Source organism: Dipodomys merriami, unplaced genomic scaffold (genome assembly GCF_024711535.1).
Source record: "Dipodomys merriami isolate MVZ:Mamm:240054 unplaced genomic scaffold, mDipMer1.0.p SCAF_15, whole genome shotgun sequence".
NCBI lineage: Eukaryota > Metazoa > Chordata > Mammalia > Rodentia > Heteromyidae > Dipodomys > Dipodomys merriami.
Window position 1 is genome coordinate 11,449,904 of NW_027202826.1, and position 24,851 is coordinate 11,474,754.

The window sequence follows — 24,851 nt, forward strand, 5'->3', positions numbered from 1 at the left end:
AACACAACAAAACGTAACCATATTTATCTATTTTGAATAGGGGAGATTTCTTTAAAAGTTCCCTTTTCCAGTCAAGAGATGCATATATGAAGAGTGACCGTGGGAGGGATTAGAGGCCAGGCTCCAGAAGCAAGTGGAAGTAACAAGTGTACAACTCCACAACTGTAGCAAATAGGCATTCAGTGTTTGGGGTAGGTAGGAATTCGCATACACTGGAATCTGAGGATTAGAATGCACACTGTAAAACAAACAATCTGAAAACAACCAATGGGAATGTCCTAAGAGGGATCAATCTTTAATTCATATGGCAGTGTGGTGTCTTGTGGATCCAGGGGTTGTCATTATGGGCATTGATGATTGTACAGAATCTACTGTAGTGAGAGGCAGCTCAGATTTCTTTGGATTCAATGATTAAGGAAACAAATTCTTGTTGTTTGGCTTTTAGTTAAAAGTGAGTTCACTGAAGTAGAGGCTTCATATTTTTGTGTGTTAGGATTTTTATGTTGAGTGTTGTGCTTTAAGTTATTTATATATTACTTTTTAATCTAGGAAGGGAGTCTGGGTTTTGAAGTGATAGCACATTGTGGCATGCATTATTTCATGGGAAAATCAAAAGCAGGTAAGTGTTTTGCTTTTAGGCTTTCTGTAGAACTCCAGTTTGGTGGGGGGGGAATGGGAAGCAGTGAGTGAAATGAACATTTTTAGATGAAATAATTGATTCTCTTAGAGTACTTGTGTCATATTCTGTTTGGAAGCATAGTCATTGACAGAATGACCTGAAATAGTTATAAATCCTCCAGTGTACTTATGTAAATAGTGCCCTCTTGGTTTCAGTAGCTTAAACCTTTGTTAAGAGATCTTTTTTTAAAAAAAATACTGTTTGGTCATTACAGTAGACTTGAGTCTAGGACAAATGGAAATTTTCTGATTTTTGTGTGAAAAAGTGGACTAGAAGTTAGGAAATTTGGAATTGTATGTGCAGACTTAATAGGTACACGTACATCTCATTAAGAGGTACTAAGTGGCTTGAGTGACTGAAGGTCATGGTGTTGATACAGAAATGATTTATAGGTTGTTTGGGGTTTGTTTCCCCTGAATTTTGGTTAGTTCATGCACTTGTCCAGGATCCGCCTCTAGTCCCCCCCCCCATTGGAATTTTGGTTGTCCTGAGCACTCTACTTGATATTCTGAAAGATTTCCAAGATAAAGATCGACATTTACATAGAAAATAGTTTTGTGTTTTAGATTTAAAGCTGTGAGAAATGTTGCAAATATTGACTTGTTTCAGGGTGTATTCATGAGCCATGTCTTTTATGTTACAACCTTCATATGATCCATTTAGTTTTGCTTTTTACATGTTTAATTTGATCTATCATTTGCCGTGGAGTTAGAGGGACTTTAGTAGAGCAGCTCAGGGAAAGAGATAGAATTTTACTGTGTAGTGCTCTCAGTTTGAGAAGCCAGAAGAGTCAGCGGCAGCATTTTACTTACTGAATTGTACTTCCAGTAAATCTAATTTAGAAATCTGATCTAACTTTTAGAAAATTCTTATTGGGACAAGAGCCTTTCTCTGGACCAGTCTACCTGGAGCATGGATTCTGAACTTGCAAGTAAATTGTATGAACGATGGAAGAAATACAAAAATGGTGATGTCTGCAGGTAAGTCTGAAAGGACTGCCTCTCCCCTCTCGGCCCAGTCAAAGTTTTCATCTTTTATTTTCCTGTTGGGAAAGACTATTACCCAGAACTTTTTTTGAAATTACGTTCCTAATTTTTAGTGATCAGTATCGTTACCTATCTAGCCTGGCTCATTCAGTAGTTGTACAAAGTGGTTTCAACTCAACTCAGTTTATGAGTATACTCACTTTTTTTGTGTATGCCAGTCCAGTCCTGGGGCTTGAACTCAGAGCCTAGGCACTGTCCCTGGGCTTTTTTCCTCAAGGCTGCAGTTCTGCCACTTGAGACAGATCCAGTCAAGCTTTTTGGTAGTTCATTAGTGATAAGAGTCTCATGGACTTTCCTGCCCAGGCTGGCTTTGAGTCATGATCCTCAGATCATAGCCTCCTGAGTAGGTAGGAGTATAGACATTAGCCAGCAATGCCCAGCTTACACTCAATTTTTTTTTTTTTTTTTTTTTTTGCTAAGTCACTTGAAAATAAGTTGTAAGTACTTTTTCTTTTATGAATTAGTTGTTTCTTAGGGAGGATATTCTCTTGTATGGATCTATGCTGTCATTGTACACCTAACAATCTCAATGATGATATAATTTTGTTATCTGCATTAAGAATTCCCTGGTCAGTTGGATGCTAGTGGCTCACACCTATAATTGTAGCTACTCAGGAGGCTAAGATCTGAGGATTGTGGTTCAAAGCAGACTGGGTAGGAAAGTCTATGAGACTCATCTCCACTAAAACTTAGTCAGAAAAAGCTGGAAGTGGTGTGGTGGCTCAAGTAGTTGAGTGCCAGCCTTGAGCCAAACAAAGCTCAAGAACAGAGCTCAGCCTGAGCTTTAAGCCTCAGGACCAGCACCAAAAAAATAAATTTTCCCTGGTTGAGTTAAATATTTGTTGTACCTATGTGTGTTGTGTTTTTATGGGTTTGTTTTTTGTTGTTGTTGTTTATGGCAGTACTGGTACTGGTGTTTGAACTCTTTTTTTTTTAATGTTATTATAAAGGTGATATACAGAGGGGTTATAGTCTTTTAAATTTTTTTTCGTGTTATTATAAAGGTGATATTCAAGGGTTATAGTTACATAAGTCAGGTAATGAATACCTTTCTTTATGGACAGTGTCACCCCTTCATTCTCTCCCAGTTTTTCCTTCTTATCCCTACCCACAAGTTGTATAGTTCACTTTAACATAGTGTCCAGTGAGTACCAATGCTGCATTTGTGGAGTTTGAACTCTTACACCTACTTTTTTTTTTGGTTGTGGGGCTTGAACTCTGGGCCTCGGTTCTGTGTCCCTCAGCTCTTCAGCTCAAGGCTAGCGCTCTACCATTTGAGCCACAGCACCACTTCTGGTTTTCTGGTGGTTAGTTTTCCTGCCCTGGCTGGCTTTGAACCTTGATCCTAAGATCTCAGCTTCCTGAGTAGCTAGGACTATAGGCATGAGCCATGGGTGCCCAGTACCACTACTTCTTTAGCCACATTTCCTGCCTGACTTTTTGCTGGTTATTTTGGAGGTGGAGTCTCACAGACTTTTCTGCCTGGCCTTGAACCACAGTTCTCCAGATTTCAGCTACCTGAAAAGATAGGATTACAGGTGTGAGCTACTGGCTCCCTGCTGATATTTTTTATGTCATATACATTTATTGTTTCCAAAGAATGTTTCACTCAGTGGTTTTAGCATTCATGGATAATCCTTGTTTGAATCACCTGTTAGACTAATGGCTACAAAATGGTAAAGTTTCTAGTGATTTCTTTCATTCTACATTTACTAATACATAATTTGTTAAAAGCCTTCTTAAAAATATCACTATAGTTTCTTAGTGTGTTGTATTATGTTATCATAATTACTTTTGTTGATGACAAATTGTCCTAAGTCTAGTGTGGGTGCCCTTGAGAGGGTGGCTTGTGTGGCTTTTATAGGTTGTCATCATTCTCTGAGCAATTCTTAGCTTTTTCAGGACAACAGACTGTTCTGGAGTCAAAGCTTTTTTGGGGGGTGCTATAGATCATATTTGGTGTCTCCTGCTTGTTCAGCACATGTTCTAGCTCTGAGCTATGCCCCAGCACCGTAGAGTGCTTCCTAACATTTTCTCTTCCCCAGTAGCCCTTGTTACTTTGAGGAAGAATGGTATTCAGTGATTTCTCATTTATAAAATGTCAAAATTATTTATCATAATCTTTTCTTTCTTTATCACCTATCCAGGAGGAATGTTTTAGGAGTGGCTCAGTTTAATCATTTGAAGAAATCCAAGGAATTGGAATCCTTTGTTTCATGTTTGCCGCGTTTGGTTGCAGAGCCTGGCCTTGTGATAAACTTCAGCGCAACTGCTCTCAAGAGCAGTGTGGTGAGGATAAGATACTGTGTCCCATCATCCTTTTGGTCAGGGACATTCCATCTCTTGGCCTTTTCAAAGTGCCAGAATATTTCCACTCAGGGATATTATTTCAGACCAAACAAATGTCATTAGGACATTTTGAATTGGGGAGGTGTCTAAAGAACAAAATGGCAAGTGAAACTCTTGAGCAGACTGAAAAGTCACTAGATAAAGAAGTGCTGAATTGATATGAAGTTCTTAAATAAATGTGTGAGTTAAAATTTTGAACCAACAGGCAGGAAAAATTCTTGGCTTAAGTGAATGAGGCTTGGTGTCATAAGGAGACGCTCAGAAGAAATACACCCAGGGGGAGCCAGGTTGCTCTGTGATGCCATTAGGAACTGGGGCTCCATCTATCAGTTGACTTTCTGTCTTAATGTGTTGGCTTCCTTCTTTATATGTGCATCTCTGTCTAGCCAGGGTGGCAGAATGAGGGCAAAGGGAATGAGATACCACTAGTGGGCATTCATTTATGTCTCATAATGGCAAACTGCATCACGCATGCTCAGAGTTAAATATGCATCTTAGCCAGTGCTCATTGAGCTTCCTTAGGATGATATCCTAGGGATGCGTTTTTTTTTCTTAATGTTTTGTTTTGAAGCAATAGAGAAAAGAGTAATATCAAGTATTCCCGATCGCTGTTTACCAAGATTCCTTGCTATTTAGGGTTAGCCACACTTTTAGGTCATTTCCTGTCACTCCAGATACACATACTTTTTTGAACCATTGGAAGTGTCCTTGGGCTGCTTCATCTGTTTCACTGGCAATTATTTATGAGCAAGAGAATTTTTCTATATAGCTAGAACATAATTATTAAAACCAGGAAATGAAACATTTTATTACAATGTTGCTACCTGATTTTACATTTTGTGTTCAAGTTTTTCCAACAAACTTAATGCCTTACTTAGTTTTGTTTTGTTTTTTCTTAGATCAAGATCAGCCTAGGATCTCACTATATTTTAAGTCTCCCCCAACCTGACTTTGCCTTTCATGGCATATCCCTTTGTGTGTGTGTGTGTGTACTAGGGATGGAACTCATGCTAAGTATGTGCTCTTTCATCGAGCTTACACCCCTAGTTTCACAGAGGTTTTTGCAGAGTGCAGGCCATTTATTTTCAAAGCTTTGTGGTGGTTCCTTCTGAATAGATCCTAGTCATGATTTTATAGTAGGACTACCTTAGGAGGATACTATGCTGTTCACTCTCTGAACACTCTTTTCCCCATGTCTAGGTGAAGTACTTCGTGGTGAGGAACCCATCTTCTCTTCCAGTCTCCTTGCAGCTCCTACCTCTTTCCTTGTACCCAAAGCCCGAAGCTGCAGTGCGCCTGCTGCACAAATGGTAGGAAGACTGATAAGGCAGGGTGGGCAACCCAGACTGTTAAGCTTCAGAATGTGAAAATCCTGTAGTTCTGTCTCCTGGGCTCTTGATGTATGAATTTGGGTACCTGTCCCCTGAATACACATGATTTGATGGAAGATGCTTTCATTCATCTTGGCTCCATCATGCAACAAAATGTTCTTTTCTTAAGTTAGGCATAAGAAACAAGTTAAAAGATAAGTGTTGGGATGCACACCAATCATCTTAGCAACTCAAGGAGGCAGGATTTGAAAGCAGCCTTTATAACTTAGTTGAACCGGATGGATGGATGGATGGATGGATGGATGGATGGATGGATGGATGGATGGATGGATGGATGGATGGATGGATGGATGGATGGGTGGATGGATAGATGGATGGGTGGGTGGATGGATGGGTAGGTGGATGGATGGGTGGCAAGAGTGTTTTATAGTATATCCTAATCTAGAGTTAAAGAAGAAGGGATAATGATAGTATTTGTTCATATCTGTTATATATTATTTTTATATAATCAAAGGAAGACATCCCTTGATCTCAGGGTTTCTCAACCTCAGCTTCATTAACATTTTGGCCCAGAAGATACTGGGACAGGGAGGCTGTCTTGAATATTGAAGGAAGTTTAGCAGTATCCTTGGCTTTTGCTATTAGTGGCTAGTAGGACTTATCAGCCATAACTACCAAAAATGTCTGCAGACACTACCAGGTGTTTTGGGAAATAAAGTGACTTTTGGTTGTTTATCCTTTCAGGTTCTGTAGCTGTGAGCTATTTTGAGGGAAAAACCCTGCTTCCTATTTAAAACTTTTGACATTGTATATTTCTTTACATCTGTTGCCACCCAAGTCATTCATTAAATAACATTTATTGAGTACTTAGTGTATGCCAAGTGTGGGTAAGTGTGGAGTGGGGCCAAGATAGAGTAGCCAAAGGACCAAGTAGGAGAAGGAGAGAGAGAGAATATGAATGTGTGTATGTAAATATGTATGTGCACAAATGGGAGATATTAACTCTTCATTGTCAGATTGAATGCTATTTTGAATATTTGGGTTTTTCTTTGTAGGTTTGGCACCGATATGCAGATGGTTAATTTCACAACTGGTGAATTCCAGCTTACCAAAGCTTGCCCTTACCGGGTAGGATATCATCTCCAAACAGCAAAAAGAACTTTTGACAGACTAGCCTCCAAAGTAGTGTTTAAGTGTCTTTTTGTTCTATGTGTGGCTCTCTGATTTTTGTTCTCTAGGCATGGAAGCATAGTAGGTTTTTCTAATTAGCTAGTGCAGCACTAGTTAGAGTCATGCCTCTCAATTGTTTTAATGTGGTGGTTTAAATCGACACAAATGAGGAATAACAATTGAATCAGTGCTATGTAGAAAACCATGGAATTTTAGCTAAGCCCAGAATTTATATTTATCTTACGATTCCTTGACCTCCTGAAATCCTTTCTAGGATGAGATAAGGAAAGCAAATACATTTAAAAAAAATTTTTTTTACTACATTGTCTTTGTGTGTTTAGCAAATCATCTGGTTCCTGTGGTATTCATCTCACTGTTAAAACAAATTTTCTAAAAAGTTTTAAATTTCTGGACAACCACAAGGTCTTGCTTCAGTGGTTAGGAGTTAGTAGTGACATATTACAGGCTGGGGATGTCTGCCTGCAGACTGGGCATTTGATCCTCAGTTTTCACTCAGTAGTTTTTTGTGTGGTTGAGAATTGGCCTCACAGTATGTGAGATAAATAGATAAATTCAAAAGGGAAGCATCTGTAGAAAGAATGCTCACAGACACGTACTCAAGCACACCCACATACTTAAATGGGATGGGTAATTTTCTTTTTCTACTCTACTCCTTCATACACTGTTGCTCTACTTAACTGGAATAACAAGAAGGAGACCACAGATAAGACTAAGAGTTCAATTATGAGTTCAACAATAGGGAAATTTTCAGTATAATCTTGTCTACAACAGAAAACACCTTGCCAGTAAACTTTCCTTTCTTTCTTTTTTTTGTCAGTCGTGGGGCTTGAACTCTGGGCTTGGGTGCTATCCCTGTGCTCTTCAGATCAAGGCAAGCGCTCTACCACTTGAGCCACAGCACCACTTCTGGTTTTCTGGTAGTTAATTGGAGATAAGAGTCTCATGAACTTTTCTGCCTAGGCTGTCTTTCACCCGTGATTCTCAGATCTCAGCCTCCTGAGTAGCTAGGATTTCAGGCCTGAGCCACTGGCACCTGGCAAACTTTCCTTTCTTAACAAGTGTCCCAGCAGCACTGGGAGGCGGAGCCCTGCACTAGGAGCCCTGCACTAGCCTGTGCTTTGCTCACCTTCTAAAGTCCTTGCTGTTCCTCTCATTCTTCTCTGTCCCAAGCAGTGGTCAGGGCTTTAGGAGATAATTCCTCCAAAACACTTTGACATTGAAAACTGAATGCCAACTTTTTAAATATCTGAATATTGAGATTTGAGCAGATAGGGTACCTCATTAAAAAAATCATTTTATGTCAGAAGAATTTTTCCAAGAATATTATACCCTTTGTGATGAGGGAAATTGTTGTCATTGTTTACTTATTGCACTGACAAACAGAATAGTATCAGTACCTTGAAGAGTGAAAATTTAACAGAAAGTTGTTATAAAACTCTATGAAGTTAAAAAAAAGTACTCTTGCCTAGTAACTTTCACTGGTTTATTTTAAAACTATGGTTCCTCTGCTTAGGAATATATAGAACTGGGCATTGAAGGTCACCTATGTGACCTTCTTTTGGCAAACTGTTTAACCTCCCTGAGCCTCCTCTTCAACTCTCGAAAAAATATTTTAGGATTCCATAAGGTTTATAAAGCAGATTGTTTTGTATTGTGTATGCCTTAAGCAGTCTGCTATTTGGCATATAAAAAGTCATAGCAAAAGTCAGCAATTTTTGTTCATTTATATTTATAAAGTAAGATTTCCTCCTTTATGAAGTTTATAATTCTAAAGAGAATAAATCAAATGGCATTTGTTTATTCTTCCAAAATAATATGGGAACCATGGTATATTGAAAAATAAAACAAGTTTAAAAATTGAAAACAACCAGGTACCAGTGACTCATGCATGTATTCCTAACTACTCAAGAGCCTATAGTCTAGAGGATCACAGTTCAAGGTCAGTCTAGGCAGAATATTTAATTCTATTGGAGGCATGACCTACATTGTAGAATGCCAGCCTAGCAAGCACAAACCCCTGAGTTCATACCTCATATCACTAAAAAAAAGAAAATACAGGAAAGGGATATATTACTGTGCAGAATATATGCTTATAAGTTCTAAATAAACCATGAAGAATGGTTTGGTAAGAATGTGCCAGAAAAAGCAGCAGCAACATAAAAACTACATCCTTTTCTTTAAATTTTAAAACAATTTTACTGTAAAGGTGATGTACAGAGGGGATACAGTTACATAAGTCAGGTAATGAGTACATTTCCTTTATGATCATTTAAAATGATACTTACCAAAATGAACTCCAAGAAATGGAAGCAAGAGATTTTTTTTAATCGTACTGTTTGTGGTTCTTTTTTTTTCCTTTTCTTTTTTCTTTGGTTTATTCCCATCTGTTGATGTTTTTGATTTCTATACCCTTTGTCCTGTTTGTATGTAAGTTTATTTGATTTGGGGAGGGAAAGAGGAAGCATGGAAATGGTGGTACAAAGGGCAAACCAAGTCAGCAGTAAAACATACTAGATACTATATTGGAAAAGAACTATACAACTTCAGGGGAGGGAAGAGGCCAAATATAAAATAGATGATTTGAGTCTTAAAGACATCTTAGGGTATTTAAAAAAAATTTTTTTTTATTATGTAGTACCAAGGAATTGACCCCAGGGCCTCATGCATGCTAGGCAAGCACTCTGCCACTAAGCCAGATTCCCAGCTCAATCTTTTTTGACAGTGGCTATCCTTGTATGATTTCTGTAGAATTTGAGCACAGCAAATCTTCTCTGACTGATGGGTTATGTTCAAAACATCGTTTCATATAGGTTTCTTTTTTTCTTTATTTTTTTTTTTTTTTGTCGGCTGTGGGGCTTGAACTTGACCTGTGTGCTGTCCCTCAAGCTCTTCAGCTCAAGGCTAGCATTCTACCACTTGAGCCACAACACCACTTTGGTTTTTTGGTGGTTTATTGAAGATAAGAGTCTCACAGACTTTCCTGCCCAGGCTGGTTTTGAACTGCGATTCTTAGATCTCAGCCTTCCAAGTAGCTAGGATTACAGGCATGAGCCACCTAATTACAACTCCCATCCAAACCTGGAAGCAAATCCCTTTCCAGTAATCATGTCAGGTTGTCTTGTAGTCACTGCCTGTGTTTCTCAGCTATGGTTAGGTATTATTTATTGGAGTAAACAAGGATAAACAAGAGGTTAGAGGTTTAGCTCTAGCTTAGTGGAGGAATGCCTGCCTGTCATATGCAAGGCTCTGAGTTCAGTCGCTCACACACACAAAATTGGGTTGGTAAAGGATGGGTATAATCATGTTTATATCTAATTTATGCTTACTGAAGATGGAAACTTGTTCTGTAGGAGAATAGAATGTTTAATTGTGTCCTTAATGATTTTCAGGCTGTGCATTCTGAGGAATCTAGGTTTGGCACCCTCCACTTGAATTTGCAGCCTTTGGAAATGAAAAGGGTTGGTGTAGTTTTCACACCAGCTGATTATGGAAAAGTTACCTCACTCATACTAATCCGGTAGGTGGGTCCCTGCCTTAGAGTCTTACTTCTTTCTTCCTGACTTATCAATCTAAATCTCATTCTCTCTTAAGAATAATCTCTGTAGCTAATAGCTGACACTCCTTTTTCAGTCAGTGTGCAGTGACCAGGGCAAGGCAGCGCTGAACATGATAGGAAGAAGTGATGGCTGAGGAGAGAGGCCTGCAAGTCTGGACAAAGTCCCAAGACCTCCCCCAATAGGATGTGTCTGTTCATGTCTCTAAGAGGGGAAATGCACTTCACTCCAAATTCAGAGCCATCACAGAAGACAGAACACATACGCATGATGCGTGCACATGTGTGCAGGTTTACTTTTCTATCCTTAGCACAGAAAAACAATGGAAACATTGCTGTAGGCATTTCCCATCAATAGTCTTTAAAATTAATACCACTTACTCTCTATAGCCCCAGAGAGAATGGAAGAAGTGCTTCATTGAGCCTATTGGCTTTCTCTTTTCCTTCTTTTAACTGACAGTTATTGTTAAATGGTTTAAGTAGCTATTTATGTGTTTCATTATTGTTTGCATATTTAGGTAATCTTTATGAGAGCCTTCTTTGAGATTTACAGGCAATACAGATCTGTATTGAAGGTCTCCGCTGTTAGTGAAGATCCTAACACAAATGTATCTCTGGTTACATTTTCATTGTATTTTTAAAGCTTTGCTAGTATATCCTTTTGCAAAAAAAAATTCCTACTTGAGACATCCTTAAATATGAAAGAGTTTATGCTTCTGCAACTAAGCATTACTCAGAAGAAAATGCTCCAAAGTAAATTTTTGAAGCATTTGTTTTAAAGTATTTTAGCTAAGACTTTCTGGTGTCCTGTTGACTTCAATGTGTGATTTTAAAACTTTTTTACTGGGCTGGGAAGGTGGCTCAGTGGTAGAGCGCTTGCCTTGCATGCTCGAGGCCCTGGGTTCGATTCCTCAGCACCACAGAAGCAAAAAGAAAAAAGCCGGAAGTGGCGCTGTGGCTCAAGTTGTAGAGCACTAGCCTTGAGCTGAAGAGCTGAGGGACAGCGCCCAGGCCCAGAGTTCAGGCCCCACCACTGGACCAAAAAATAAAAATAAAACTTTTTTACTGAAGAACTAAGGACAAAGGAAGTGTACAGAAAAGCTTTATTAGTCAGTCCAGGTCTCAGAAAGTACATTTTTAACATAAATTTGGTTTCTGTTTATCCATACAGATTTTTTTTTCCTTTTGGTGGGTTGTGGGGCTTAAACTCTGGGCCTAGGTGTGCTGTCCCTGAGCTCTTCAGCTCAAGGCAAATGCTTAAGCCAGAGCACCACTTCTGGTTTTCTGGTGGTTAATTGGAGATAAGAGTCTCACAGACTTTTCTGCCTGGACTAGCTTTGAACCAGGATTCTCAGATCTCAACCTTCTGAGTAGCTAGGATTACAGGCATCAGCCACTGGCTCCTGGCTTCAATACAGAATCTTCTCAGTTTTTTTCCTGTAAATCAGTCATCTAATGCTTATCAGGTAAACGCTTTTAAGAGGTTAAAGATTTCTAATCCTTTAAAAAAAAAGTTGCTCTGTAGCATGAGCCCTCAGTTCAGTGTGTGTCACTAAGCATCATTTCCACTTAAGTATTTCACCCCAGAAATCCTGGACTCAACTTGTAAAGAGGCAAACATTAGTCTGAATCATTGTTGTCAGTAAGAGCGTGACTCCAAGTATGCTATTCCTCGAGTGATATTTAAAATCTTTGATTCCAAAGAAAAAGTATTTTTTATTTCTATTATCACCCCTAATGTGCAATTCTTACAAGCACAAGTTACTATGAAAATCTTTTAATTTACCTGGTAAACAACCATTTTGTCCAAAATTGTGTTTGTGTTTGCCAATTTATTTCTTCAGTTCTTTTTCTTGCATATCTGATCCATCCCAGTACTTGCTTTAGAAAAATCTATGAATTCCATTTGTGGCCTGTAGTATTAGAAAATGATCGTAGCTGCTCATGCATTTTTGCTGTTGTCAGCTTATATGGGCCCTGGACATACTTTTAGTTTGTGAGATGCAGGAAATATCATGCTCTTTAAAGTGATTATATTTTTAACTTCAAAAATACTTTTGCTGTCCGAGAAAATTTAAATGTAAGTACATTTCAGTTCAGTGTATTTTGTGTCTCTGTGATAATGCCTTTTTGCTTCTGTCTTGGTTTACTGTAGGAATAATTTGACTGGTATTGACATGATTGGTGTGGAAGGGCTTGGAGCAAGAGAGTTACTGAAAGTAGGCGGAAGACTTCCTGGCACAGGAGGTTCACTTCGATTTAAGGTGCCCGAGTCTACGCTGATGGACTGCCGTCGACGTGAGTTCGCATGTGTGCATGCTGACAGGGCAACTTTGGTATTGAAAACCAAGAACAAAAGGATTCTGTAGGAAGATTCTTTTAAAAACTTACAGTAAATTCATTGTACTGATTCAAATAATTCAATCAGGTAAACATTTGAACCTATGTAGGCTGGTCCTCTGGATTGGAATGATAGCTTTAGATATTTAATTCAACTTAAAAAATAAATACAGAAGACAGGCTGGGGAGGTGGCTGAGTGGTTAGAGCGCTTGCCTTGCATGCCTGAGGCCCTGGGTTCGATTCCTCAGCACCACAGAAGCAAAAAGAAAAAAAGCCGGAAGTGGCGCTCTGGCTCAGAAAAAGCCGGAAGTGGCATTATGCCTCAAGTGGTAGAGCGCTAGCCTTGAGCTGAAGAGCTGAGGGACAGCACTCAGGCCCAGAGTTCAGGCCCCACGACCGGACCCAAAAATAAATAAATACATACAGACATACAGACAGAGAGAAGGGGAAAAAAGAAAGGACAATTGCTCTCCTTCCAATTACATTTGAACAGTATAGCATAAAATACTTGTGATAAATATACAAAGTAAGTGATTTGGTTACCATTCATCCAAAGGAGGAGTATCACACCGAGGTGACAAATATAAGAGTAAAGTCTTGCTAACCAATACTGCTTTTTGTGGTGATAGAAATATTCTTTATATATGTTTCTGGTTGTATGGAAAGGAAAGCCAGCTTAGATTCCATTTTCTTTGTGTGTACTCAATGTCATTCAATATAGTAGTCCCTTGCTACATGCAGCTAGTGTGTTCTTTTTTTGTTTTGTTTTTTGTTTTTGTCCGTCGTGGGGCTTGAACTCTGGGCCTGAGTGCTGTCACTCAGCTCTTCAGCTCAAGGCTAATGCTCTATCACTTGAGCTACAGTGCCACTTCTGGTTTTCTGGTGGTTTATTGGAGATAAGAATTTCACAGACTTTTCCTGGGCTGGCTTTCCAGCCCCCGGCTGGCTTTGAACCGCAGTCCTCAGATCTCAGCCTCCTGAGTAGCTAGGATTACAGGAGCCACCGGTACCCGGCTTGCTAGTGTGTTCTTAACATAGAGATGTTTCCTTGATGAAATCTATTTTTTTTTCTTTTTGTATATATTTACTTACTTTCTAAATTTAATTTTTTTGTCAAGAGTATATTTCTTGTTGAACATTGTTACCCCTTGTTTTTCTTGTGTGTGTGTGTTGAACAGTATTTATCAAGTAACAAGCCATCCAAACTCAAAAATTTCTGAAGTGTTTTACAAAAAAACATTCAGAGTAGAACTTCTGCCATCAATAACTTAAACTATTCCAAACAAGATTTTTTTTTTATCTTTAAGTAGTTGTACAAGGAAGTTCCCATTCAACAAACAGTATATGAGTACAAAATGTCTGACAACACTGTCACCCATCTCTCCTAACCCATCCCTTCTCTCACTTTTTTTCTTTGTGATTAGGTGATTACATAAATTTCACATATTTCACAGTATTGTGGAATAGTGATACTTTTTAGTTAGTCACAAACACATTTTAACCTTCACAAGGCAAATTGTCATTATCATGGTCTATACAGTTTGTGAATTCAGTGAGCTTTGACAATACAAGTTAATGAAATCTGTTTTTAAATTTGTTTACATAGCCATGTGTGTTTAATGGCTGTTCTATCAGACAATGCTGATTTAGAAATATACTGAGCTCAGTAGCAGATGACATGCTTTGCATGTTTGAAGCCATATGTCTCATCTTCATATCTCTAAAAAATTGGTATCTTGATCTAGAGTTTCCAAATTATATATTCATTTAAATTAAATGTTTTAAATAATTTAATTTGTTTGAAGAACTTACTCAAGAAGTAAAAAAAAATCAATGAGTAGAGATAAAACTTTCGTTTTTTGGTAAATTTTATCTTGTTTTCCTCTTTAAAAATTCATGTAAAGAGTAAAGTCATTTTTAGTATAGAAATATGTTTTTGTAGAGAAAACTAGTTGATGAAACTGCTACATGGTTTGTTGCACTATTTTAATGCCTAACTGGATTTATTTAATTTTTTAATTTTAGAAAACTGTGCTTTACTATGAGCTTGACTTTGAAAAGATTAAACAATTTTGCATTCAAAATTCTTCAGTAATTTAGAATTGGCTTTGATAAATTTAGGACTCATATAAAAAGTATAGAAGCAGCCAAATATTAGTCCTTATATGTAAGAGACTGAACTACATGTTTATATTTTAAAATTACTGTAATTCTTTTTCAGACTCCTAAATAAAATATGCACTCATTTATTTGCAAGGATTTAGTTATTAGTTTAATAATTGTGACTTTGAACTGTTTAATAATGATGAATTTACAGGAAAGCAAATACAGGTGTTTGGAAGTGATTCCTGGTTTAGTGTGAGTGACAAATGCAGGGTCTCAGAGAACATGATAACTACTGGTAAATCCAAACTGTTGGGCTCCGAGAAGAATACTTTTGCCTCTGAGTGAAATACTTAGGCAGAACACTTAGGAAGAATCTTAACTGTTTAAGTGTTTAAGGTAAGTTGCAGTGTATATACACTAAATGTCACCTTTTGTCTCAATAGAACTGAAAGACAGCAAGCAGATTTTATCTATTACAAAGAACTTTAAAGTGGAGAACATTGGCCCTCTTCCTATCACTGTGTCATCATTGAAAATCAGTGGATATAATTGCCAGGGCTATGGATTTGAAGTGCTAGACTGTCATCAGTTTTCCTTGAGTCCAAATACATCCCGTGACATTAGCATTGTGTAAGTACTGGTTTTCATTTCATTTCAATTTTGTGATACATGTAACAATCAGGATAAAACTTTTTTTCCTAAGACATCCTAGGTTGGTATTTTTGTTTTGTAGAAGGAAGAAATTTTGATGCTATTGGGTTCTTTGTATATAAATTTAAAGCCAGTAAACGTTTGTAAACTTGAACCATTTGTTTTCCAGGTTTACTCCAGACTTTACCTCTTCCTGGGTCATCCGTGAGCTGACACTGGTCACTGCAGCCAACCTGGAATTCCACTTCACTCTCAACGTGACCCTGCCCCATCACCTGTTGCCCCTATGTGCAGATGTGGTTCCAGGGCCCAGCTGGGAGGAGTCCTTTTGGAGGCTTACAGTCTTCTTTGTCAGGTAACCCAACATCATCTTCATTCTTCTTCCTCTGTTGAGTAGTGACATCTTGCTAGAAAGTTGTATGAAATACAAATTACCTGAATAAGGTCAGAGCAGAGGAATTCAGTGGGGTTTTTATTGCCTTGAGAACTCTGACTTATGTGAGCCAGACAAGGTTGTAACTAGTAAGCATTAAGATCATAAGATACTAACTGTAAGTCAAAGGGGACCTAGAAGTGTCACAGACTTCTGTGCTCTATGGTTTATTGGCAGTCTCAGTGGAAGTGCTTATTAATTCAGTGCAGTAACACTTTAAAAGTATAAGACCAAAATGGCCTTTTAAAAGTCAAATTGTAATGTCAGCCTAATGAGTGCTTTTATTTTTAATCTTTAGGAAACATCTGAAGTTTTGGTTTCTTGAGATGACCTGTGCCTAATATTTCCCAGGCTCAAAGAACCCTCTTGCCTCAGCCTTATGAATGCTGCTGTGCCAGGCCTATGTAGTACCACTTGTAGCTCACAGCTAATTTTTTAATGTTATTTTGAACCATGCAGTAATGAATGTCATTGCTTTCTTCCTCAGTTTGTCTCTGTTGGGTGTGATTTTAATAGCCTTTCAGCAAGCACAGTACATTCTTATGGAGTTCATGAAAACAAGACAGAGGCAGCATGCTAACTCATCTTCACAACAGAACAGCAGTCCAATGGATGTAATCAGCTCCCATTCTCACAAGTATGAATTTGTGTGTGTCTACATGTGATGTACACGTGTGATCTCTTGCCTTTGATCCTCCTCATTTCTGATTTTAAGAAAAATTTCCAAATTTTTTTTATAAAATTTTCTTTACTACATTATTGTGTGAACATTTGTGATACAGTCTTCACTTAAGGGCTTAGTTCATTAGTCTTGTTATTGGCAGAAAATTCAGGGAGTTTAAAGATTACTACCTCCCTCTCATGATATAGAAACATAGTAGTGTTTAATTCAGTTTGCCTATGGTAAATGGTTCTTTTTGTCTTCAATTCAGAAGCAATTGCAAGAACTTTCTCGACACATACAGCCCTTCTGACAAAGGCAGAGGGAAAAGCTGCCTTCCTGTGAGCACACCGCAGAACAGGAGCCAGAATGCAGCCAAGCGGAGCCCTGCCACCTGTGGCCATTCTCAGAAAAAGCACAAGTGCTCTGTCTATTACAGCAAACACAAAACCAGTACCACCACAGCCATTAGTGCCAACACTACTACTGAGGAAAAGCAGACTTTGACCCTGGGCACACCCCTGTCTGCTGCGAAGGAGGACACTTGCACCGATGTGGGTGAGAACTGGGTCAACCTCAAGTATGCAAATGGCATGAACATCAGTATGCAGAAGAATCTGACTCTGACCAGAAACTTATTGAATAAAGAGGAAAACACACTTAAAGACACAATTATTGTCAATAACACTTCTTCAGATTGTAGTATGAAGGAGGGAATGCAGACATGTATGTTTCCTAAGGAAACTGACATTAAAACAGAGAACGTGGATGAGTTCAAGGAACAAGAGCTCTGTCCACTAAAAAACTCTAAGAAGCTACTTGAAAATCCTTTGCCAAGAACCTCACCTCAGTATCACCAGTCAGACTTGCCAGAAGTTTCCAGGAAACATAATGGTAATGTTTTCTCTTTGACGAGTCTTTGCTCTTTGTCCCTGTCTATTTTGAATGGGGTTTGTTCTTACCTATGACCTTCTGTTTTAATTGGGGGTGCTGAGTTCTTTAACTCATGCAGTTTTCACAAAGGTCTGTAAATGTTGAAATGTGACTTGAAATGCAGTTTTGAGACAATGCACCAAGCTTGAAGAATATTACAGCTAAGAAGTTTATCAGAAGGTAAGTTGAGAGGGATGTAAGTTTATTTCATTGTTAGGAGGATATGGACATCTTTCTCTGAGTATTTGTTGTCAGCTTTTCAGATTATTTGCAGAAATTAACCAGACCTACTTTGTTTGTGACTGGACAGAACTTCACCAACTTCTGTTCAGCTGCCAGCAGTTCATGTTTCCTGGCCTGGCTTTTTTAATAGCTTCCCTCAGTTAAAAGAAGGCAGATGTTCTCATGCAGCAAAGGCAGTTAATGGGAACACTAGTAAAAACAGACTAGGAAGACTGTTTACAGAGAATACTAGTGGTATGCTTTAGCTGATCCCTTTGGCCTCTGGCAGAAGAGCCTGTGCTGCTTCTCCTTTACTTCCATATGATCGTATGAATGTGCATGTTCCTATACCTGTTGGAAAAACTCAGTTACCTTGGTTGCTTCATGTTTCTTCAGTGAAATACCTGAAATCTTAAACTTACAGGTTTATTTGGCTCATAGTGCTCAACAAGGAGTACAAAGTTAGAGCCATTAGCACATACCCTGGAACATTTCTTCTCACATAGTGACATCTGGGGCAGGCACGGCAGGAGAGAAATGCCTTAGAATACAGTTCTTTTAAAAGATGGGGTTAGGTGCAAAGTTCTGATGGGTTAAGAATCATTCCAGACACTCAAAAGACTGCCCTCCTTGAGTCCTTGTTGAGAAACAGAAGTTTTCTGATAACAAAGCAACTTTTATTCCTCCGCTATACCTTTCCACCTGCCTGCTTCTGAGAGGCATATCAGAAGTTTGGTATATCAGAAGTTAAAATGATAGAAGTGAAGGCCATGTTCACAGTCTCAGGGCTGCTTTCCCACATTTGTGTTCGGGCATCAACTTGTCAAACAACTGTAAACAGCTAAGTTTTCCTAACATCTGTTACATGTTCCAGAACCTCATGATCATTTCATGAGGGAAGGGATTTTAAAAAGTTAATGTAAATGACTGGACACCAGTGGCTCATGCCTGTAATCCTACCTACTTAGGAGGCTGAGAGCTAAGGATCACAATTCAAACACAGCCTGGGCAGGAAAGGCCATGAAAAACTCTTATCTCCAATAAAAACACCAGAAAAAAACTGAAAGTGGCACTGTGGCTCAAGTGGTAGAGTGTTCACCTTGAGCTGAAGAGCTGAGGAACAGCACCCAGGCCCATGACCAACTGACCCTCCCCACCCCCCACAAAAAAAAAAAAGAAAAAAAAGTTAATGTTAATGATCTTTTTGAAATATATTTTTTGACAAGCATTTATGGCTTTCATTTTAACTATGATCTAAATAATAGAAATTTGTAATTGCTAATTTTTTTTTTTTGGGGGGGGTGTCTGTCATGGGGTTTGAACTCTGGGCCTGGGCACTGTCCCTCAGTTCCTCAGCTCAAGATGAGTGCTCTACCACTTGAGTCACAGCACCACTTCTGGTTTTCTGGTGGTTTATTAGAGATAAGAGTCTCATGGAGGAAGTGGCGCTGTAGCTCAAGTGGTAGAGCGCTCGCCTTGAGCTGAAGAGCTGAGGGACAACGCCCAGGCCCAGAGTTCAAGCCCCACGACCGACAAAAAAATAAATAAATAAAATAAATAAATAAATAAATAAAAATGAAAGCTTTAAAAAAAAAAAAAAAGAGTCTCATGGACTTTCCTGCCCAGGCTGGCTTTGAACAACGATCCTCAGATCTCAGCCTCGTATCGTAGGTAGCTAGGATTATAGGCATGAGCCACTGGTACCTGGCTAATTACTAAATTTTTTATCTCATAACTACCAAGGAGAAATAGCAGGTTATTTTGTGTTTTTATTTTACTTACAGTAATATATAAAAGGTAATAAACTTTTACCCCAGAGTTTTAACTGAGGGCCTTGAATTTGCTCAGCTTGACGATCTAAATAGAAATGTGTGATTATAATGAAATACAATCATTTTCAACCTCAGAACTACAGAAGAGAAATAACTATTATTATTTTACTTACAATTGTAAAGAATGTAATAACCAGGGTTTAAATGAGGGCCTTGAACTTGCTCAGCTTGTTTGTAAGGCAGTGCTTTACTATATGAGTTACATCTCCACCTCTGCTTTTTGCTGATTATTTTGGAAATGGAGTACCTTGGATTTTCCTGCTTGTTCTGGCTTCAACCTGAAATCCTTCAGGTCTCAATCTCCTAAGTAGTGAGGATTACAGGAGTGAGCCACTGGAGCTCAGCTGCACTTTTAATAGTATATTAAACCTTGAAATTAATAACACCTCCAACTTTCTGAAATACCTGTATTTGCAGAAATTAAAAAAAAAGTTCTTGCTTACTTATAGATGCTAATAACATGAAATGAGGATTTAATGGTTTATTCAATTTTAGACAGCAACGGCCAGGTGCTAGTGTCTTAGGCCTGTAATCCTAGTTATTTAGGAGGCTGAGAATCATGGTTCAAAGCCAGACCAGGTAGGAAAACCCATGAGAACTCTTTTATCTCCAGTTAACCACTGAAAAGCCAGAAGTGGATCTGTGGCTCAATTGGTAGAGCACTATCCTTGAGCAGAAAAGCTCAGCAACAATGCCCAGGCCCTGGGCCCAAGAAAGAAAAAAAAAAAAAAGAATTTAGACAACAAAACTTTTAACTGGATATTAGTGAGTTGTCTTGATCTTTGTTCTTATTTTCTTGAATTATAACTGCTTTTGTTTAACGTCAAGGTGTTGTACAGAGGGATTACAGTTACATGAGTAAGGCAGTGAGTACATTTCTTCTCAAACATTGTTACCCCCTCTCGTTTTATAACTACTTCTTTTGAGATGCACAGATTTTTAAAAACTTCATATTTACTAAGTTTGGAGATAAATGTACATGGTAAGATCTTCACTACTATCAAGGCCACAAACCTGTCCATATCTCAGCCTATATCAGTGATCACTCCTGTTCCTGCCCCCTTTATTGTTGTTGCTTTTTTTCTTGTTTTGGTTTTGAAATGAGGACTGGCCCCTAAGTTGGTCCCTTACAATAATATAACAATTCCCCCCCAGTCCTGGGGTTAACAGGCATGCTCCATGCCTTGCTCCTCCATTTCTTCTTTAAGTGTGGCATAAACACTCTTACTCTGTGAAGTCATGGGAAAGTTGCACACTTAATAGGTTTACCTGGATTGATTCTTTTTATATATGTGTATTTTTTTATTGTAAAAATACTGTACTGAGGGGGTTACAGCTACATGAGTAAGGTAATGAGTACATTTCCTATCAAGCAGTTACCCCTCCTTTGTTTTCCCCCTACCATCCCTTCCTCCTCCCTCCCAAACTACCCTGCCCCCCCCCAAGTTGTAAAGTTGGTTTTCAACATAGTGTCTTGTAATCTCATTTTACAATGGGTCAACCTGTGTCCTTATTTCAGCATTTTGTGATTCCTTTTTTAAATGAAGCATATATACAGTATTTTTATATTCTTTATTTTTTTTAATTGTGAAAATACTGTACAGAGGGGTTGCAGTTACATGGGCAAGATAATGAGTACATTTCTTTCTTTTGGGGGGGGAGGTCCGGTCATGGGGCCTGAACTCTGGGCCTGGGCGCTGTCCCTCAGCTCTTCAGCTCAAGGCTAGCGCTCTACCACTTAAGCCACAGCCCCACTTTCCGGCTTTTTTCTTTTTGCTTATGTGGTGCTGAGGAATCGAACCCAGGGCCTCATGCGTGCAAGGCAAGTGCTCTACCACTGAGCCACCTTCCCAGCAATGAGTATATTTCTTATCAAGCATTGTAGCCTCCTCCTTTGTTTCCCCTTCCCAGCCCTTCCCATCCTCCCTCCAGTATTTTTATATTCTTAAATATTCTTACAGTAAAATTTCTTAAAGAACAATGAACTTGTAATTGGCATTCTTTTTTGTTATTTGTCCTGATAAAGGATTATAGATGGCTCTTTCTTCCCCCTTCTCCAGGAGGCACTAGTGATGTTCTAGGAGCCAGCCAGCCTTACTGCTTTTTTTATTTAAGGTGGTTTAGTACTGGCTATTAAATTCAGGTCCTTCTTTAGAACTGTTGATAGCTAATAGATTTGATGTTTTGTTTTTGACCTAAAAAGAAAACTTTAGGAACTTCCTTTGCCCATGAACTAAAATGGTAGGGAACTCAAGGCACATCCTTTTTTTAATTCTTACCCATATTTGTCTCATACTTACAGATTTCAGAGTTCAGAGTGGTATCCTTATTCTGATCAGTTTTTCTGCTACAGAGCCCTTTCTGCCTGCCTTTGGGCAGTTTCCCTTACTCATTCACTGTTGGATATTTTCTTTTGTGGACATCTGACATCTAGTTTTTCTTGTAGAGGAATTACATTTCTAAAATGACTTAATTTTGACAACTTGTGAAACAGTGAAGATGGCTCAGTGGGGTGTGGTTGGGTATTAACTCAGAAAAGGTCAGGTTAAAGGGAATCTGAAAGCCACGTCCTTCAGGCGACCTCACCTACATTCTATCATAAATCAGTGATTGGTTTTTATGTCTGGGTAAAATTCTGTTGCATGCATTCATTATCAAAGGACATGTTACATAACTTAAAGATCTTAATTGGCTTGGGGACACTATTCCTCTAGATATGCCTTTCTCGGTGACCTTTCTCTTCTGTCACAGACAAAGGCATAGAAGTATTCCATGATGGTTTACTTTTTGTAGTGAATCTAATCCAGCCACAGATTGATTTTCTGTGTTTATCTTGTATTCATTTTGGAGGTATAACCTTAATTTTGTGATAGGACCTTTCTTTTAAAGTATAAGCCCTGGTGTGCTGTAGTTGTACTTAAACCTGCCCTACATCACACAGCATGTGTCCTGCCTGCTTGGCTCCACAGTTATGTGATGTACAGAGGGGTTAACAGTTATATAAGGTAAAGAGTATCTTTCTTTTTAGACCATGTCACCCCTTCCCTCATTGTCTCCCAAAGTTATGTGATATTTATATAACACCTCAGTTTACAGACTAAAAGTATGCCTAACTTGTGTTATTTGGAAAAAGAATGTGTACCTTTCTTTGTGTGAGGTTCATTTGTGTGTTTCATTAACAGAGGCGACTTGACTGCTCCTTTCCTTCTGAGATTGGAGAGCTCTGCTAGCCCAAGTGTCCTGTCTGGTCAGACCAGGGTGTCTAACTACTCTGCCTGACACACTTGTGCCAGGCCAGCTAAGCTTTCCCCAGGGCCTCCCACACGTGCTCTCCCACTTGAGCCACAACCCTATTGTTTGCACTTTTTTTTGAAATGGGATCTCCCCAACTTTGCCTGGATTTGCCTTGAACTTGTGATTCTTGTGCCTCAGCCTTTCAAGTAACTGAGATTATAGATTCAATACCTATGGTATTGAAATGCTTTCTGTTTGGGATTAGAAAATTGGCGCTGAAGTTGTTTTGCCTTTATTGTGAAGATGTTAACTCACAAAAAGTATGTAAGAAAAGTTGGTTGGATTGTGTGGCTCAGGATAGAACACTTACCTCCATGTGCAAAGGCCCTGGGTTTCATCTTCACCTAATTTTCCACACTTTAACTGACAAAATGTACACGTCCATTCCTCAGCCTGCACCCTCACACCACAGGGAAGAAAGAGCCTTTGTGACACAGCTTGGGTGTCCTTTGGTGGAGATACTGTTCCCGAGTGTCTCTGCTTGGTGGTATTGACATGGCTGTCAGGCTGGCAGCCGGGAAGTTGCTACTATGTCCTGATCTGAGTAAGCAAACAGGCTCTGTCACCTTAAGAGATTTTTTTTTTTTTTTTTGTCCGGTTGTGGGGCCTGAACTCTGGGCCTGAGCACTGTCCCTCAGCTCTTCAGCTCAAGGCTAGTGCTCTACCACTTGAGCCACAGTGCCACTTCCGGCTTTTTTTCTTTTTTTTTGCTTATGTGGTGCTGAGGAATCGAACCCAGTGCCTCAGGCATGCAAGGCAAGCGCTCTACCACTGAGCCAACTTCCCAGCCCCACCTTAAGAGATTTATCACTCTGATTATGCGACTCATTAGTGGCAGAGCCATGACTAGAACCCAAGCCTTTACCTTTTTCTCTCCTTATCCTACCTTTAAGAAAATGTGAAAGTATGCATAATACAAAATTTACCATTTTAACTACTTTTAATTGTAAAGATTGGGTGTCTTTAAGTATGTTGATACTGGTGTGTGACTATTGCCACTAAATTTTCAGGACTTTTTCATCATCCCAAACAATAATTCTCAACCAGTGGGAGAAGGGGAAGTATGTATTTATTACTGAACACAGAATAAATAGTCCAATTCACCTTCCATCTCTTTGAATATGAGTACCCTAGTGCAGTCAAAATGCCCTTTTGTGTGTGTTCTTTTTTACTTTGTATAATGTGTTCGTGGTTCATCCATGTTGTAGCTTATATGAGAGTGCAGTTCTGTACTGTAACTGATATTTGTTATGAATAATGGTGTCCTGTTGTGTGTATATACTGCATTTTGTTTTTCCATTCACCTGTCAGTGGACATTTGGGTAGTTTTCTCCCCTTGGCTGTTCCGAGTAATGATGCTCCCATGAACATTGGTATGTCCCACCCCACTACCTGCCATCTTTTAAAATTGTACAACTCTTGCTTTGAGTATGTTTTTACTTGTAAACAAAGCCAAGGATGTCAAAAACATCTCATACCTAAATCTCATTAAATGGGATTGTTTAGTATAGCAAAGAGGGTTTAACTATAGGAACAGGAATGGGGAAAAAATACCTAGAAATTGAATTGTTTTTATTTATTCAAGGGACTAACCAGCAAGTGCCTGTCAAGAATGAAGTAGACACTTGTGAAACTTTGAAAAAACTTGATACAAAGTCTCCTTCAGAAAAGAAGATCTACAAAGTACCTAAAGAAGATGTGTGTTCTGAGAAACAGGATATACCTTCAATTGAGGTCTGTATTCCTTCTTTCTTCCTATTAAAAACAGAGCAGTATAGCAGCTATTGAACCAAGGGTACTCTAACCTCAATGCATTTGAATACAGGCTGATGATTTGTGTGTTTGGAACATTGATTTTGAGAGGAGTAAATAGCATATTTTCCACTTGAGTTTCACAAAGATGGGCAGATTGCTCCTATGTAGAAGGAACATAGTTTGGCTAGTGCTTGAATGAGTGTGTGAACAAGGTCATTTGGGAAAATCAACCTGTGTTCTGGAACTGGTGCAGAGGAAATGAAGTGGACACCAGCTCTCTGCCTGGGAACATAATGACATCAATACCTGCATTTGTGTGGCAGTGAGATGATGGTCAAGAAAGATGAGAGACATTTTAGAATCAGAGCCATTGAGATTTCTTAACACTTCACTCAAAAAGAGTTTTTTTTTTTTTCTTCTTTTTTGGTCAGTTGTGGGGCTTGGATTCAGGGGCTGGGCGCTGTCCCTGAACTC

The 24,851-nt window shown here is 38.9% G+C and overlaps 1 protein-coding gene across 2 annotated transcripts in view; it reads left to right on the plus strand.

Annotated features, from left to right (window-relative positions):
• The window catches only part of Tmem131l (transmembrane 131 like), a 126,128-nt gene that overhangs the window by 83,302 nt on the left and 17,975 nt on the right, over positions 1–24,851 (plus strand). For both annotated transcript variants that reach the window (XM_070022245.1, XM_070022246.1), the window contains exons 15-26: positions 550–619; positions 1,542–1,659; positions 3,873–4,014; positions 5,275–5,384; positions 6,461–6,533; positions 9,986–10,113; positions 12,305–12,447; positions 15,040–15,226; positions 15,417–15,602; positions 16,168–16,317; positions 16,613–17,235; positions 24,208–24,356. In XM_070022245.1, coding sequence (XP_069878346.1) covers positions 550–619; positions 1,542–1,659; positions 3,873–4,014; positions 5,275–5,384; positions 6,461–6,533; positions 9,986–10,113; positions 12,305–12,447; positions 15,040–15,226; positions 15,417–15,602; positions 16,168–16,317; positions 16,613–17,235; positions 24,208–24,356 — 2,079 coding nt within the window. The remainder of the gene's footprint in view (positions 1–549; positions 620–1,541; positions 1,660–3,872; positions 4,015–5,274; positions 5,385–6,460; positions 6,534–9,985; positions 10,114–12,304; positions 12,448–15,039; positions 15,227–15,416; positions 15,603–16,167; positions 16,318–16,612; positions 17,236–24,207; positions 24,357–24,851) is intronic.